General features: G+C 45.3%; 1 protein-coding gene across 5 annotated transcripts in view; it reads left to right on the top strand.

Moving 5' to 3' along the window:
- The window catches only part of GALNT17 (polypeptide N-acetylgalactosaminyltransferase 17), a 408,494-nt gene extending 392,139 nt beyond the window's left edge, over positions 1-16,355 (top strand). For all 5 annotated transcript variants that reach the window (XM_039849002.1, XM_039849003.1, XM_039849004.1 and 2 more), the window contains 2 exons: positions 11,444-11,611; positions 12,224-16,355. In XM_039849002.1, coding sequence (XP_039704936.1) covers positions 11,444-11,611; positions 12,224-12,352 — 297 coding nt within the window. In that variant the 3' untranslated portion in view covers positions 12,353-16,355. The remainder of the gene's footprint in view (positions 1-11,443; positions 11,612-12,223) is intronic.
- The last annotated feature ends 864 nt before the right edge of the window (positions 16,356-17,219 follow it).

The following is a 17,219-nucleotide window of genomic DNA, read 5'->3' as shown; positions in this document are numbered from 1 at the left end:
CCCAGATTTGGTCCTCTGAGAACCACAATTTCTAGCTCACTCAGCATGTCTTACAATGATGAAGACCCCAAATCCCAAGGAAGTATTCTCTCCAACTGAGGAGGCTGGGGCACATGGTGGGCAATCTACAAATGTTTAATGTTGAATGAAGAGTCACAAATGGTATATTAGCTGCTGGTGAGGAAGAGCTTGGATTTTGGGCCAGGCCAGTATTATGGCTGTGCGGTCAGCTTTGGGTGGCCATGGCCTGGCATAAGCTCCAGGATAAGCTCCTGAGCTCAGGTGGGTGGGTGGAGATGGTAGTGTGAAAGGAACTAGTCTAGTTGGAGAGATCCACAAAATGAGGAGGGAGAAGCCCCTGTGCCAGTGGGAGTTTTAGATTCTAGAATAGAAAAAAATATATAGTCTCTTCAGTGGAAAGTATAAAAGCAGAAATGTCTCTACATTTTTAGTATCATTGTCATTGGTTAAATAATGTTATACGAATAAACATGGCCTGGAATAAAATGGCTATTTGGTGAGGCTGGACACCTAGACCCGAATCTCAGGGGCTGGTTCCATTTCAGAGCATCTTCACATGAATGTCATACCAAGGTCTATGTCTAGCTCCTCTGTTAAGGCTCTGAATTCCTGGGTGGTTGAGGTTGATCAAGTAGATGGTTTGCCTGAGACTCATCAGGGAACATGCCAAGAGCAGAAAACAGGCTGAGGTCTTCTCCCCCCACTGCAGAGGTATAAAGGAGAGGTGCAAGTCAGAGATGAGAGGCCATGAGAGCTAAGGACCTGGGAGCATCAGTGGAACACAGGGTGGCATTGGGGATACAGAGCTAAGTACCAACAGTCTAATGCAAGCCCTCAGCCTTCCAGTAATCTGGCCCATTCCTGGAAAGGGCATTTGGGATCTGGATCAAACCAGGGAAGTGAAGTGAGGGAGGGAAGGAGAAGGGCAGGAGCACAGCAAGGGGCAGACCCCAGCCTTCCCTGAGTCAGGGATCCAACACAAGAAACCATGGACCCAGCCCAAGAGAGCCCTGGATACTGGATAGCTGCCTGCAGTTACTCAGCTGCTCAGTAGTACTGTTGAAGTGCTTGGGATAGCAACACCTGGGAGGACAAATAGCTCTGGGAGAGAACAGGAAGCCTAGAGTGGCTGAATGCTGGGAAGGAGCTAGGGCCAGAAAATGCTGGCCACGTACGGCCACATGGGAAGCTATAGGGAAGAAGAGAAGTCTTTGGAAGCAGAAGCAAGGCCCTGTCCTCTACTGTTTCACAAGGCAGGGAAATAAGAATGATAGGGTTTATTATATACCAAGTCCTCTCACTCATTTATTTAACTCCATAACTAGCCTATGAGGCAAATCCTAAAATTATCCCCATTTTGAAGATGAGGAAGCAGAGCTCCATAGGTTAAAGTAACTGTCTCGAGGTCATAAAACCATTAGTGGCAGAGCTTGGATTTCTTCAGCAGGCTTTAGAGTCCAGGTCCTTAACCATAAAATATATTCTGCCTCTTTGATGACACAGCACAACACCAAGGATGCTATATTAAATTGGCAAAGTGAGAAAGTGAGACAGATTTAACTAATATTGTGCTAAAAAGGGAGCAAAGCATTTGCCAGCACTTCTGGGCTGTGCAGGGATATAATCTTACCTTCCTATTTCTCACACAGAGACAAGGAAGAAATGCATCTGTTTGTTGAAAAATAGAGTCTGTCTTACTGAGAAAAATAGAGTCTTCGCTCCTCTAATCAATTTGCTCCTCTAACAGTCAGGGTGAGCTTGGAAGGCAGGCTTAGGAATTTGTTCCTAATCCCTAGGAAGTTGGAATCAGCTCAACAGCTCACCATTCCCTCTCCCACTTGCACTTCTGGCCTTCATGCTGGTGCTCTCACACTTAGGACCCCTCTCCAAGAGGCTCTAGCTGTCTCCCTAAAGCTATGTGGGCTGGACTCTGCCACCCCCACCTCCAATGGCACTGCCCCTGATCTACCCACCCACTCCTGCACCTATCTCTGCAAGGAAATTGACCAAAGGTTTTATGGCACAAATATGTCTCCTCACTCATTTAAGTAGAAAATGAGTTTTCTGAAAACATAATGCTTTAATCCAGCATGATGAGTCATTAGTGACAGACAGAAGGGAGAAGACTGAGGAGAGAGGCCCTTGGGACCATCCCACCTCCAGGAACTGGCTCTGCAAAAACAAAACAAAACAAAAAACAAACAAACAAAACCATATCTGGTTCTCTAGCATGCCTTCTAAGCTCCCAGATATATATTTTTAAAATTAACTTTATTTAATTAATAAACATACAGGACTTACTAAGTGCCATATTCTCTTCTCACTCATTTATTTAAGTGCATAACTACTCTATGAGGTAAATATTAAAATTATCCCCACTTTGAAGATGAGTCCCATAGGGCTAAAGTAAGAATAAGGTAAATAAGGTAAATACAATGAACTGCATCTGTTTAAAGTATACATTTGATGAGTTTGGACAGGTGCAGACATCTGTGATACTGCCTTCCCAATCAAGATGCAGAGCATTTCCATCCCCCGCAAAGATTCTTCCTGCCCCCTTTCTTTACCTCCAACTCCTAGGGGTCCACCTCTCATCCACTTTGAGTTATAGTTTGGAGACTTTTTTTTTTTCTATATTCATTTTGAGATCTGGCATGCTCTGGATAGTAATAGAGAAAGGTCATTTGTTTTTAAGAATATACTGCACACATATAGTCACCAGAAACCACTCTTGTGGCTTCAGCCAAGTAATAAACAAATTCACCCCAAAGCAGGTTTGAATCAGTGGAACCCATCTCTCTGTGTCCTGTGTAAAAGGTGGGTAAACTGCATTCTTCATTTAACCTTGGTTTCCTACACTGACTAGGGCTGATTCGAAAGTGATGAGAAAGATTCTTAATATGAAAGCAATTGCAAGCCATCTTTTTATTGATAATTTGATGGATTTTGTTGTGTTCCGGAGTCATTCCACAATTATTTGGCTGGGTTTTGTTTATCTGGATATATCCTGAATGTTTTAGCTTTCCCTCAAGACTGTTAAATGTGAGTTAATAGCTGTATGTGCCTCTTAGATCATCTCAAACAGAAAATTCTTTTTTCTCCTAAATGAGAATTAACTGTATTTGAGCTCAGAGGTTTTTTCCTAATGCATTAGTGTTGTGGATAATGACATTCATTTCTCCTCTTGGTCTCAGCAGTCAAACCTAGAATAATCCCATTCAATTCAAAAGACATTTATAGAGCATTTGATTTTTGTATACTTTTCTTGGTCCTTATGCTATATAAAAAAATGGATAGGATACCACTGTCCTTAAACAACAATAACTAAAACCTGTAGCAATCAAAGACACATTTATAAAATACACAGTTATGTAAATTGAAGAGGTCCCATCTGGATGAAGGCTTTGGGGACCAGTAGAGATGGTAGGTGTAGGGTGGGGATATCTTCCATATGGGGAAGACTGTTTTGAGGAAATCTCAAGTTATCTGTAAGACTAAGCCAAAAAACTAAGAGCTAAGCCTGAAAAGGTAATTTGGATCCCCATAGTGATTGTTGTCATAAAAATTTACTCTTAAATCAGTGGGCAGTGGGAGCAACTGAAGGCTGGGTCAGGGAAGGATATGATTTGAACCTGCAAGATCGGATAGGACAGATGGGAACTGGGAAGGCCTAGAGGTAGGAAGACTAATTGTAGAGCTGTGGCAGCAGTTCAGGTCCCAGAAGAGTCTCACCTGGGATATTAGGAGGAAATATGTGAGAGAAACTCGTGGAGGCAAGAGGAGACCTGTAACTTTGTGGATAAGAGAGAGGGAGAGAGAAAAGGTGATTCAAATGTACAAACCTAGAGCCTGGGGAGAGATCAGGGCTACGGGTATATCACAGGAAGCCAATCCAAACAAAGGCAAATAGAGGAGAAAAAAGAAACAGGTTGACTGGACACACAGAAGCACAAAGGAAAATAGAAGAAATAAGTCCAAATATATCATTAATTATGATAAAAACAAATGGACTAATCTTTCTGGTTAAGAGACAGAGACTATCACCAGTTTTTAAAATCCAGTTTTCAAGAGACACATCTAAAACACAAGGAGAAGGAAATGTTGAAAGTAAAAGGATGAAAAAGGGAATGGCAGGCAAATGCTAAAAAGCAGGAAACTGGAGTAACTGCGCTAATATAAAACGAAGTAACCTGCCACACAAAGTGCATTATTAAAGATGAATTGTGTCATTTTATGATGATGGAAGACTCAACTCACCAGGAATACAGGGTCATTCTTAACTTGGATGCACCTCTCAAATTTGTCACGTTCTCTCTTCCTTCAGTGTTGTACTCGGGTTCAGTCCTTCGTTAGCCCCTGGACTTCCATCATGCCCCACCACAGTTCATTCCCCACTCAGCAGCCAGTGTGGTCGTCCTATAATAATTCAGATGGCTCCTCACAAAAAAGCCCAGACTCCTGAACATGATGTGTCCATATGGCACAGTCTCATCTGCACTGTACCCACCCCACCCCTACTTCTGCCCCATCGCAGCTCTTACACCGACATTTTCTCTGGTCTCCAGGCCTTTGGACGCGCTGCCACCGTTGTCTGGTCTGGTCTGCACTCTCCTCCTCGTTCCTTTGGCTTAAATGCTGCCTCCTCTGGAAAGCCTTCTCTGCCTTCCCTCTTCTGGATGAGGGCCCCTCCTGTTCTGGCTCTAGGAAGACATTTAGCATATTTTATAGCATTATTTCACACTCTGTCATCCTAGCTTCTTTATTTGCCTGCCTACCTGAGTAAGGTGTGAGCTCCTTGAAGGCGTGTACTGTGTATTTACTAATGAAGCCAACAAGAATTTATCGAGCACAGACTATTGCCAGGCACTCTTCCATGAGCTAGGAATAGGGCTGTGAACAAAAAAGACAAACAAATAAAACTTCTGCCTTCATGCCTCTCACGTTCTAGTGGAGGGAGCCAGAAAACAAACTCTATAAATCAGGAAAATATATAGTCTATTAGAAGTTACTATGTGCTTGGAGAGGAATAAAGCAGGGGAAAAGATAAGGAGCAAGTGGTAGAGGTGAAATTTTAAAAGATTCAAGAGAAAGAATCGCCAAGAAGATTACATTTAGGCATAAATTTGAAAAAGGTGAGAGAGTAGGCTATTCATCTATCTGGGGGAAGAGCATTCAAGAGAGGAGGAACAGCAAGTGCAAAGGCTCTGAGCAAGAACAAATGTGGCCTGTTAACAGACCAACAAGGAGGCTAGTGTGGCTGGAGTGAAATGAGCAAGGGGCAGAGTGGTAGAGTTGAGCGCAGGGAGCTATTATTAAATTGTGTTGGTCTTGTAGTTCATAGTAAGAGTGTTGGCATGGCCTGGTTTCAATTTAAAGTAATATAATTTTAAATAATATGATATTTTTAAAAGCAATCACTCTGAATGCTATATTGAAAAAAAGACCAATGTAGGCAAGAGTGGGAGCTAGGAGACAAATTAGGAGGCCACTGCACTAATCTAGTTGAGAGACGAAGGTGACTTGGAACAATGCAGGTGAAATCAGGACATGCTTTGCTAATGGACTGAATATGGTAGGTCAGAGGAAGAGACAAATAAAGGGTTAAGCCACAGTGCTTGGCCTAAGCAACTGGAAGGATGGCGTTGTCGTTACCGAGATGGAACCAATGTTGGATGAGTGTCAGGAGATGGGAGGGTGCAAAGGAAAGGAGGAGTTTGGTTTGAGTCACATAAATTTGAAATGCTTATTAGACATACAAGTGGATGTTAAATGGGGTGTTAGAGATACAAATCTAGAAGGTTTGGTTTGGAGATAGAAATTTGGCACAATTAGCAAAGTTAGCATATAGATGCCACTGAAAGCCCTGAGAATGGCAAGCTCTCCAAGACAGTGGGTATAGGGAGGAGAGGTGGGTGGTATCACCTGCACCCAGCACAGCATCTGGCCCACAGTTGGTGCCCAATATAAAGACTAAGAAAAAGCAATTGAAGTTGATAATTACTGGATTTTGTTGACCTTGAAGAGAGCAATTCCAATAAATAGTAATAGTAGAAAATTGCAAGGCACTAAAGAATTAAAGAGAGGAAATTCAGGGACAAAATTAGGAGGTAATAAGAGCTGTGATTAGAAAAGATTTTCTGGGCTTAAATATCTGGTTATGTTTGTAGCTTGGAAGAAGTGAAAGAGAAGGGAGAAATAATGGCTTAAGGTACCTGCAGAGTGAGGAGAGGGCAGACACTGAAAGGAAGTGAGGAAATGGGAAGGAAGTCAGGGTTTGAAGGGTAGGAGAGATAACTTCTCGACAAAGTGGGAAGCCAGATTCTCTGAGAACAGTGAAGGCCCAGGACACCAGGCTAGGGATTGAGGAGGAAGGATACATTTTTAAAATCTAGACCCTGGAAGAGCATTGGCTGACAGAGAGTCACATAAAGTGAATGAAAGAGTGAACTGGGGTGAGGCCCAGGCGCAGGGAAATATGGGTGGCTCTGCAGTGGAGGTGGGCAGTCGACACCTGGGCCTGGCTCTGTGGAAGCAGGTACCAAGGGAACTTGCAGAGCCTACAGCCCTGAGTGACCATGAGGTACCAGAATGGCAGCCTGTAGTTCTCAGAGAAGGACACTGCTTGCACTAGTGATGAACATTCTGAAAAGGAAATTAAGAAAACAACATCATTACAATAGCGTCGAAAAAGATAAAATACTTAGGAATATAACTAAAGAAGTATAAGTCTTGTACACTGAAAACTACAAAACATTATTGAAAGAAAAGAAAGACCTAAAGAAAGGATATCCTGTGTTCATGGATTGGAAGACTCACCACTGTTAAGATGGCAGCACTCTCCAAGCCGATCTACAGATTCAACACAATCACCGTCAAAACTCCAACTGTCTTTTTTGCAGAAATGGAAAAGCTGATCCTAAAATTCATATGAAAATGCAAGAGATCCTGAATAGCCAGGACAATACTGAAAAAGAAGAATTGAAACTTACCAAAAAGCTGTAATAATTAAGACAATGTGGTACCGACATAAGGATAGACATAGATTAATGGAATAGTATTGAGAGACCAGAAAATAACCCTCACATTTATAGTCAACTGATTTTGAACAAAGACAACGAGACAATTCAATAGGGAAAGAATAGTGTTTTTAACAAATGATACTGAGACAACCAGATATCCACATGAAAAAGAATGAATTTGGACCCATACCTTACATTATATATAAAAATTAACTTGAAATGGATCAATGACCTAAATGTAAGAGCTAAAACTATAAAATTTTTAGAAAACACAGGGATAAATCTTTAGGATCTTGGATTTGGCAATGGTTTCTTAGATATGACATCAAAAGCACAAGTAACCAAAGAAAAAATAGATAAATCGGACTTATCAAAATTTAAAACTTTAAGCTTCAAAGGACAGTGAAAGTGAAAAACAACCCACAGAATCAGAGAAAATATTAACAAATCATATATCTTAAATAGGTCTAGCATTGAGAAATAGAAAGAAGTCTTGCAACTCAACAATAGAAAGACAACACAATTTAAAAGATAGGCAAAAGATCTGAACAGACATTTCTCCAAAGAAGATATACAAATAGCTAATAATGCTCACTATCATTAATAATTAAGGAAATGCAAATCAAAACTACAGTGAGATACCACTTCATACCCACTAGGATGGCTAGAATGTTTTTTTAAACCACAATAACAAGAGTTGGCTGGATGTAGATAAATTGAAACCCTGGTTCATTGCCAGTGGAAATAAAAAATAGTGCAGCTGCTTTGAAAAGTCTGACAGTTTCTCAAAAAGTTAAATATAGACTTAGCATGTGACCCAACAATTAGCAATTCTACTCCTAGATATATATCTAAGAGAATAGAAAACATATATTCACACGAAAACTTATATATGAGTGCTCATAGCAGCATATTCTCATAATAGCCCGAAGTGGAAACAACCCAAACATTCTTCAGCTAGTGAATGGGGACAAAGTGGACAAGAGGAAGTGAGACATCCACGCCTTGAAAAGAGGCACTACAGCATATGGATTTGAGTTGTGCCAAAGACTTGACAGGAGATGACAGGGGATGAGTTAGAGAAGACATTGTGGAATGGAGGGAATTGCACTGAGGTCTACGGACATTGGCCGATAAATAGCATTTCCAGGCAGGGAAAGAGCTGGAGTGAAACCCTGAAGGCAGGCAAGTCTGTTGGACATGCAGAGGGCAGGGAGCAGAGGTCCTTAAGGAGGGAACATGGTGGGGGCGTTGTAGGCAGAGGACTAGGCAGACTCCTAATCCAGGACTGGAGCAAAAAGGGGGATGTGGTTCACGTTAGGTCCCAGCACGTGGCACCCAGCTGCCTTGTTGGGGAGAAGCAACTGTGAGCTCTGTTGGCCTAACTTAAGCCCCATGGTCCTTTCAGACCACAGCACTGTTCCCCTAACCCTGGCCCTTTGACCAGGCCAGCAGAGCCTATACAGGTGGCCTTGTATTTTGATGCGAGAAACAGCCTTCCCCCAGAGCAGAAATCTTGCAGGCTCCCCTCACCCGCCCTGCCCACCTGGTGCCCGCATGGCTTGGGGCTGGCGTGTGGCCTTTGCAGGTCCTAGTAGTCTGGGTCTCATTGTTTTCACGTCCTGACAGACTTCAGAAAGAAGAGACTCTAACTCCCAGTGGCATTTAGCTTCAGTCTTTAAACATCTGGGTCACAGATAGTTCAGTTAATTAATGTTCTTAGTGCTTCTCGTTTGCCTGCTGGATAATAGATTGATTCATAATTTCAATAAGCAGCTGTGTATATCTTTCCCCGAACATAAAGGCAGCTTGCTGTCATTCATCACTTTGCATTTGGTGAATTTAAATATGTTCAGAGACATTGTTTAGGGAGGCATGGGGAGGGTTTCTGATTTTCTTATCATTTTGCCTCTAACAATTACTCTGATTTGGAACTAATTTGGGTTTAAAGCACATGTTAACCGCATATCTCTCAAGGGCACTTAATAAGCTCTGTCACTTGATTCAGGGGGAGACCAGGCGGACCCCCCTTTGGGGATCAGAGAAGAGGGTTTCTGAGTAGCTTCTGCCAGTAGACAAGAGCCCCTGAAGAGAATCTTAACCCCTGGAGAAAAGGCACTCATGTCCCTAAGCAGAACTGCCCTCCTGCTCCATCCCTGACCAGAGTTGCCCAAGCACTTGGGAGGAGGTCCATCTGTGGTGCGCCTGCTGGGCCAGGGCCACCAACCACTGGGTCTCGAGGGACCAAGGAGAGAGGCCAGGACCCAATCAGGTGACCAGATGCCTGTTTCCTCATCTTCGTAATGGGTAGAGTAATAGCACCTATCTCACAGGGTTGTTATGAAAATCTCACTGTTTATCCTCTGTACAATGCTAAGAAATGATGCAGCGTATGCCTTTGATATGTGCAAGCTGGTAATTTTTAAAAAATTTATTAGGAACCACCTGTATATTAATGATTGTCACTCCCACCCCAGTCATCACTTAGAATTGTAAGAACAAACATGAAGATCATGCTTGCCTCTCTCATTGCCCTTACTGCCTACACTGGAATCATCTCAGTGGGAACACATCCCCATCCTTATATTCCCAGAAGCCTGTCCTCAGGCTGGGTATGCAGAGGGATTCCTCAAAAGATGCTTGTAAAGTTTAAAGAAATAGATGGGGCTGCAAGTTTAAAGAAATACATGGAGCAGAAAGCAAGCACCAGTACTGTGTTGCACATTTAAGATGTTCCTGCTTTTTCATTATTATAAATAATGTTGCAATTTTTTTAAAGGGTGACGTTTACCACATTCACAATTTGCTCATCCGCAAACATGCTTTGAGCACTTGGTTTGTGACTTCTCTCCTAGCAAGGAATGAAATAAATTAGACACAGTCCCTGACCCTAAAGGAGTGTGAATGACAGGTGAACGAATTTGTTCAAAAGTTGGAATACAGATTTTTAAACAACATGACAGGCAAAAGAGGGGAGGCCACTGAAATCGTGCAGGCCCTTTGGGGAAATGTTGGTGCGCAACACCATTTCTGTATCAGTTAGCCATTGCTGCATAACAACTACCCCAAAATTCAGTGGCATAAAACAATATGCATTTATTATTGCTCATGAGTATATAGGCCAGCTGGATGGTTCTGTGATCTGGACCAGGCTCAGCTGATTTTGGCTGGATTCATTCATGAACTTCTTATCATCTAGCAGGTTGACGTGGGCTACCTCATCTCGGATAACCTCATCCACTTGTCGGGTGGTTGGACCACATGTGTCTCATCTGCTAGCAGGACACCCTGAGCTTATGGCCATGGTGGTTCCAAGATGGTGGAAGTATGAAAGGTCTAACCCAGGAACAAGCACATCCTTGCTTTTGCCACGCTTTGTTGGCCAAAGCAAGTCACCAATATCGAGGGGTGGGGAAATAGACTACACCTGATGGAAATTGCTGCAGTCATGTTACAGGTGGTGTTTAGAAGGATGAGTAAAGGAATGTGGCTGTTCTCACATTCTACCACAATCTCCTAGCACTCCTTGCCGTACATGGAGCAGAAAGCAAGCACCAGTACTGTGTTGCACATTTAAGATATTTCTGCTTTTTCATCATTATAAATAATGTTGCAATAAATAGCCCATATGTAAACTGTTCGTAGTTCTGATTATTTCCTTGAGATAGATTTCTAAAAGTGGATTTATTAAGTCAAAGGAGAGAAACATTTTTAAAGCACTACATATGTATTTTGAAATCCCCTTTTTGCAAGGTTGTAGTACTTTATGCTCCCTCCACTATATCTTATGCTAACCTTGGCACAATGGGAAGAAGTTCTTTTTTTAATATGTTGTATCTCATTGCAGTTTTAGTTTATTTATTTTAATACCTGTGAGGTTTAATGCTTTTTAATATGTCTGTTTCTTCTTTCAAGCACTGCCTCTTTGGGCCTTTTGAAGCAGGGTAGATTTAATTAATCCCAATTTACAAATGAGGAGGAAACAGAGGCTCCGAGAGGCTGATTATTCAAGGTGGCCCAGCCAGGTGAAAGCAGAGCCAAGCAGAAATCAGCTGTCCTTCTCTTTCGCTTATTCCTCCCCCGCCCCCCCGCCGCCCCATCCCCACCCCCTGTGTTGCGGGACAGAAGGCTAGACTCCTGAAACACTGAGTGCTTAAGGAAAAATCAGACAGTGGCCCTGAGGAGCCTGCATTCCCGCTTAGCAAGCCAGAGGGGAGGGCCTCCTGGGGAGGGCTCACCTGTGAGTTGGGTTGGGGCGGGAGGTGTGATAGGCCTGAGATGGTGGCTAGGACTGCAGCAATGACAGAGGCATGAGTGAAATTTGCAGATCTGAGCTCTGTTTCCCTTCATGGTGTCACCCCTACATCGGCTCCTGCTCCCTTGCTGCTCTGCTCTCTCTCCAGCTCGCCCGATACACCAAGGAAGGCTTTCTGCACTTGGGAGCCCTGGGGACCACCACACTCCTCCCTGACACCCGCTGCTTGGTGGACAACTCTAAGAGTCGGTTACCCCAGCTCCTTGACTGTGACAAGGTCAAGAGCAGCCTGTACAAGCGCTGGAACTTCATCCAAGTAAGTGCTTCATGGACAGGACCAGCACCCCTGAGCCGGTGAGGATGCTGCAGGCCACAGGGCAATTTGGCTTCCCCAAGAGTACCCAGCAAAGTGCACCAAAGGTCTGCCAGCCCTGGACCAGGTGCATGGACTGAGAATATTTGGGGGGAACCAATGGGGGTGTTTCCATGGGAGACAGCATTTTAGATCTCTACAGCAGCACTTGGGGCAGGGAGTGTGAAGGTGATTTTCCTGAAATCTGCTAAGTACCTATAGCCAGTAGGATTAGGAATATCCCTGGAAATTCCCCATTCTGACACCATCCCCCACCAATGTTCATTACCTGGTTCAGCCACTTAAATTTGGTGAAGCTTATTTATGTTCTGACTTTAGGGTTTCCAGAGGTGGTCCCAATGACCCTTCTCCCTGTGCAAAGAATTTTAATGGGATTATTCCCCATGAGAGTCCATGTGCTAGGCACTACGGTGGTTAAGTCTCTCTCTCTGTCTCTCTGTCTCTCTGTCTCTCTCTCTCAATCTCTCTCAATCTCTCTCAATCTCTCTCAATCTCTCCCTCTCTCTCTCTCCCTCCCTCTCTATTTCTCCTCTTTTTACCTCTGTCTCCTCCCAGAATGGAGCCATCATGAATAAGGGCACGGGGCGCTGCCTGGAGGTGGAGAACCATGGCCTGGCTGGCATTGACCTCATCCTCCGCAGCTGCACAGGACAGAGGTGGACAATTAAGAACTCCATCAAGTAGTAGGAGGAGCTGGGGACCCTGGAGCCTGGCCCCTGGGGCAGGGTCTGCCTGTCCTCCAGATCAGCCACACTGGTGGAGAGACAGCGGAGCCAGCAGGAGCTCGTGGGACTCCCGGGCTTCTCCAGGGCAGTACAGGGGCCCCAGATGGAGACTTTGTGCCCACATCAGGCACTCAGCTGCCATGAGGCTCATGTACCCTGGAAAAGTACCCTCTTACTCTTCTCTGAGACCCCAGAAGCCATTTCTTCTGCAGCCTGGGTGTGGATCTGGTACCAAGGAGAAAAACACGCACATCTCCTCTTTGTCATCTTTCCACCCACTGTCAGGACTGGGACTGGCAGGGGCCTCTCTCCTTTCTCATCTCTCTCTTGCAGCAACAGCTTCTGAATTCCACTCTAGCCCTCAACAAAGTGTAGGGGTGGAGTTCAGCCACATCCTAGCTCCCCCTCCTCAGAGGAGGCATCAAGGCCCAGAGACTCAATTTCCCCTGAGGTTGCTTCTGTCCAGATATTCATTCACAACCCAAGACAGCCTCCACCCACACCTGTCCATCAGGTGGCTTTGGCGGCTATAGCTCTGCAGTTTTTTGGACCCTCCCTAAGATGGCTTATAAGGATCTGACACTTCCACGGTTGCCTGGGCAAAGGAGAAGCTCTTCTGCCTCTATCTGAAGGGAGCTGAAACAGGAATAGACTGAACACACAGGCTAGTCAGAGTTATGAGGGGCCCCAAAGCTAGAGGCAGGCCAGTGCAGCTCTGCCTGCCTGGGTAACAGGGAGCCCTGACTCACAGACGCTGCCTCAGGGGAGCAGCAAGGGGCCTCCACCTGGAGCTTAAGGACTGGAGCCAACACAGCAAAGGGAGCCAGGACCCTCGAGGATGCTCTGTGCTCATTTCATTTCAGCCCATGCTCTGCTGGCTGACAGGGGAGAAGGCAGTCAATTCCTCTCTAAAGAGTAATAATTTTTTTCCAATTGCCCTCTGGTTAGGGTGCACTTATAAATCAGAGTTAATATATGGACTCATGTGCATGCATATGAGTATGTGTGCCTGTGTGGTGTGCTTGGCAGGGTGTGTGTGGCTGCATGTGTGTGTGTGCATGTGTGACACCACGTGTCATGTGTGTCTGAGTGTGTGGTAGAGCAGATGTGTGTAGCCTTGGGCTTGCCCCTTCATTGCTCGCTTGGATCAGGTCAAGGCTGCTAAGAAGCTTGGCGTGGGAGTGGCCATGCTTTGCTGGCCAGGAGGATGTGGCTCGGCCTTACCCCAAATGGTCCCCCAGATGGAAGGCCATCCCTTCTGCCACTTCTCATATCACCCCCTAGTGCTGTCCCCACAGGTCAAGCCCTGCCCAGAACCAAAACCTATAGTTGGGAGTTCACAGTGTCTCATGGGTGGCATCCTGTTGGTGGTCACCCCCGCACCATCTCCCCCCTTGTGAAATAAATACATGTGAGCACTTCCCAAAGCAGCCTTGTTTGCTTCTTGATTTCTCCAGAACCCAAAGGAGTTCCTGGAACATGGCAGAGGCTCCTTTGGCTTGGATTTGGACTTATTAAAGGCAGAAGCCCTCACAGCCTGCAGCTGAAACAAAGCCAACCTGCCCTTACACTCACCTCCTCGCTACTCCCACCCCAAAGCAGGATGAATTTGACATTTGGCACTTTATTATTAACCCCCATTGACCCAGGATTAGGACAGTCAAGCTGGTGCAGACCTGTAAGGAAAAAGAGGGTTGGGGTGATCTGGCTGAGCTATACTAATCCACCACTCCTGCTGTCAGGCAGCAGCTCCCACCCCTGGAGACCATGGAGCCTGTGGTGGCAGCATCTGCCCCTTCTGTTCCTGGAAAAGTGGAATCTGAAAAGACTCAGGGCTTTCCGTCAAGGATGCATGGCTATGACAGCCCTGTGCCTCTTTACTTCAAGGAGGTCAAGAAGGCCCATCTTGTTTGGTGTCACGCGACACACAAATACACTTATCGGTTGCCATTTTTCTTTTGGGTTCTACAAGCACATTGATGGGAAATGCTGCTGTTTGGTAATGCATTTGTCAGACTTAAATATCAGAGTGTCAGAGTAACTGTGAAGTGAAAAGAGCTCAAGATCTGCAGGATCCCATGTGGGGTCCAGGGAAACACTGAGATAATATCACAGGTGGTGCTAGGGGAGGAGTCCTGCCCTGACTGAGCCATTCCCCCTCCTGTGCGTGTCATTTTTTTAAATTTTATTTTTATTTTTTTCCTGTGTGGGTCTTAAAGTAGAAGTTCAAAGAAAACCATCTTCTTTTACCATTAGCTAATATTCTGAGCCCAAATCCCAGTGAGGTTCTCACTGGAATCCTTCCTCCTACAGGAAATGGGCCAAAAGACCTGCTGTATTCTCCCACAAGGTCCAAACCCATGTCCATGCTGATTGAATGGGAGTCCACACCTGAAGTGGTCAGCATGCTCATGACACTTTGGGTTCACTTGTATTCTAAGGCTGCACCCCTAAAATGCAGCAGTAGGAAGTGTCCCAGAACTTACCAGAGAAGCACTCCTTCGGTCTCACCCAGCAGCAGAGCATGATGTTTGGGTGGTTTCCTTGTTTGGGGAGAGAGGCAGGGGAGCTGGTTCACAGGACGGAGGATTTTTGCCTCCAGGCACCAGTACACATGCTCCAAGTCTTGGCTCCAGCCCTTGGTTCAGCATCCAGGAGGCCTGGTCTGTCCCTTCATATTGGCAGCAGCTGTTACACTCACCTGGTCTTCCTCCCAAAGTCAAGGCTACCTGGAGAGACTGGCCAGAGAATGAGGCCAGTATTCCCAGTCAGCATCCTCTTTGCCCTTCAGGGTCCCAGTAGGTCTGAAGGCAGTGGGAGTGGCAGGCCAAGGGCCAAGGCAAAGAAGAAGAATTAATAAAGCCAGAGAGAGAAGAGAGAAAAAGAGAAGCAGTGCCCTAGGGGAGCCTTGGGTCCCAGTCCTTCGTGGGAATTTAGAAGTTCCAGAGACCTACATCTCTGCCCAAGACTGGGCAGCAAGCTCCAAGCCTGGGGTTCATGGAAATCTCACATTTCTTTAGCAGATGTTGAAAGCCAGCACCATGTGTAGTTTGAGAAGTGACAGATCAGTCTACTGCCTCTCACGCTCAACTGCCACAAGTGGATGCTGTAGAGACAGCTGAGTTCTGACAACCTTTGCTGCTATGGCTCCCTCTTTTCACCTCACCCTGGCACTCCCCATTCTTCTGTCTGGTGGTTATTTCTATTTTCTCTATTTTTTTCCCTCAATTTATATGCCAAAAAAATATTACAGATGGTATTCCTGATACATGTCCAAGCCACTAAAGCTGATGTCTTTGAATCTATATGTGTTATTTCTCCAATGTGTTCTTTATACTTATTCCGGTGGCTAGAAAAGAAATAGAAAAGACTGGGAAAGCACAGTTTGGGCCTGAAGCCACCATCTTCAGCCACTCCAAGCCTTTTCACTTGGGTTTCTGAAGCCACTTATTTTCATCTGCTATTTTTTCCCACCATTCTTGAATGGTATCCCTGTTTCACAAAGGGCTGGGAGCCCGTAGCTGTGCAGTGAGGGGGTTGTCCATGATTTGCACATGCTGTTTCTCTTCCACTTTACTTGCGAGTGGGGCTCTGAGACAGGCTAAGTGACAGGTGGCCAGGGTGGGGATGGGTTTGGAAGGTACCTGGAGCCTGCTCAGGGAACCAGGTGGCCTATGAAGTCTGGGAACTGCCAGGTGGTCAGACTCAGATTGCGACCCCCACTCACTGCCAGCGTTTCAGCCTCTTGTTTTGATTTGAGCTCCGGATCAGGAGTCTGGCTGGCAGATCATCAGCTCCTAATTAGCTGCCCCTTTCTCTTTCCTTAATCACAAATACTAGTCTCTTCGCCGCTCTGCTTTCTCACTTACCAGGCAAGTTTCCTAGACCTGCATATGGGGCTTGATGGTGGGCCCCAAACTCTAGAGGTCCATTTCAGTTCAACAAATATATGTAGGCACATATCCTGTGGTTTGCTTTTTAAGACTTCTTGGGAGGGAAGGATGGTGGGAAGGAGGGAGCGAGAGAAGGAGCTAACATTGAGTAAGTGCATGATGAATATCATGATCTTTAGAGAAGTAAATAGGCACAATGTATTGGGCCTCCCCACCCCTAAAGCCTTGGCAGTCATGAAATGGAGTCTATGCCTATTGACAAATACGGATCTTGGCATATTTGTGGAATCCAGTGTTATTTCTCTAAAGAGGCTCCAGCTGATGGCTGGATCATGCATTGCGGCTCTCAGGTTGACTTCATCTGCTGCCTATCACCACGGGCTCCCAGCATGGCCCAAGCACAAAGAGCCAAGTTGAGGAACTAGGAAAGCCAGGCAGGGATCATTGATGCTGCTGATAGCTGCAGAACATGGAAGACTGCCAGGCCTAGTTAGTTATCAGCTTCCTTAACAAATGGTCGGGAGCTCATATTGCTCCTGGACCAATATATCATCTAATCCACCCTCCCTTTGGATACCCACTGACCTGTCCAGGTAATCATCCCATTTCTTCTCGATAAAGTCTAGAGACCGCTTGTTCTAAGGCAGAAAACTCTTTCTGACAGTGAACCAAGCAAAGTCCACATCTCAGTAACCTCTTCCCACTGGCTAGCCCTCTGGAGCTCTGAAAACAAGATCAACTGCCCGATAATCTACAGCGTGCCTCAAAGTCAGTGCCCCTCCTTGAAGCTTTAACTCTGCCGGTTGTAACTGAGAGAGAAACAACCTATATTCCATAGGCAGCAACTTTAACAGTAGACAGTTCAGTTTTGCTTCTCAGAGAAATGGTTAATTTTCTTGGCTAAAAAAGCCATGTCCCAATTTTCCACAGGAT

Source organism: Pteropus medius, unplaced genomic scaffold (genome assembly GCF_902729225.1).
Source record: "Pteropus medius unplaced genomic scaffold, Ma_sr-lr_union100, whole genome shotgun sequence".
NCBI classification, from domain to species: Eukaryota; Metazoa; Chordata; class Mammalia; order Chiroptera; family Pteropodidae; genus Pteropus; species Pteropus medius.
This window is presented reverse-complemented; position numbering and strand designations above follow the sequence as displayed.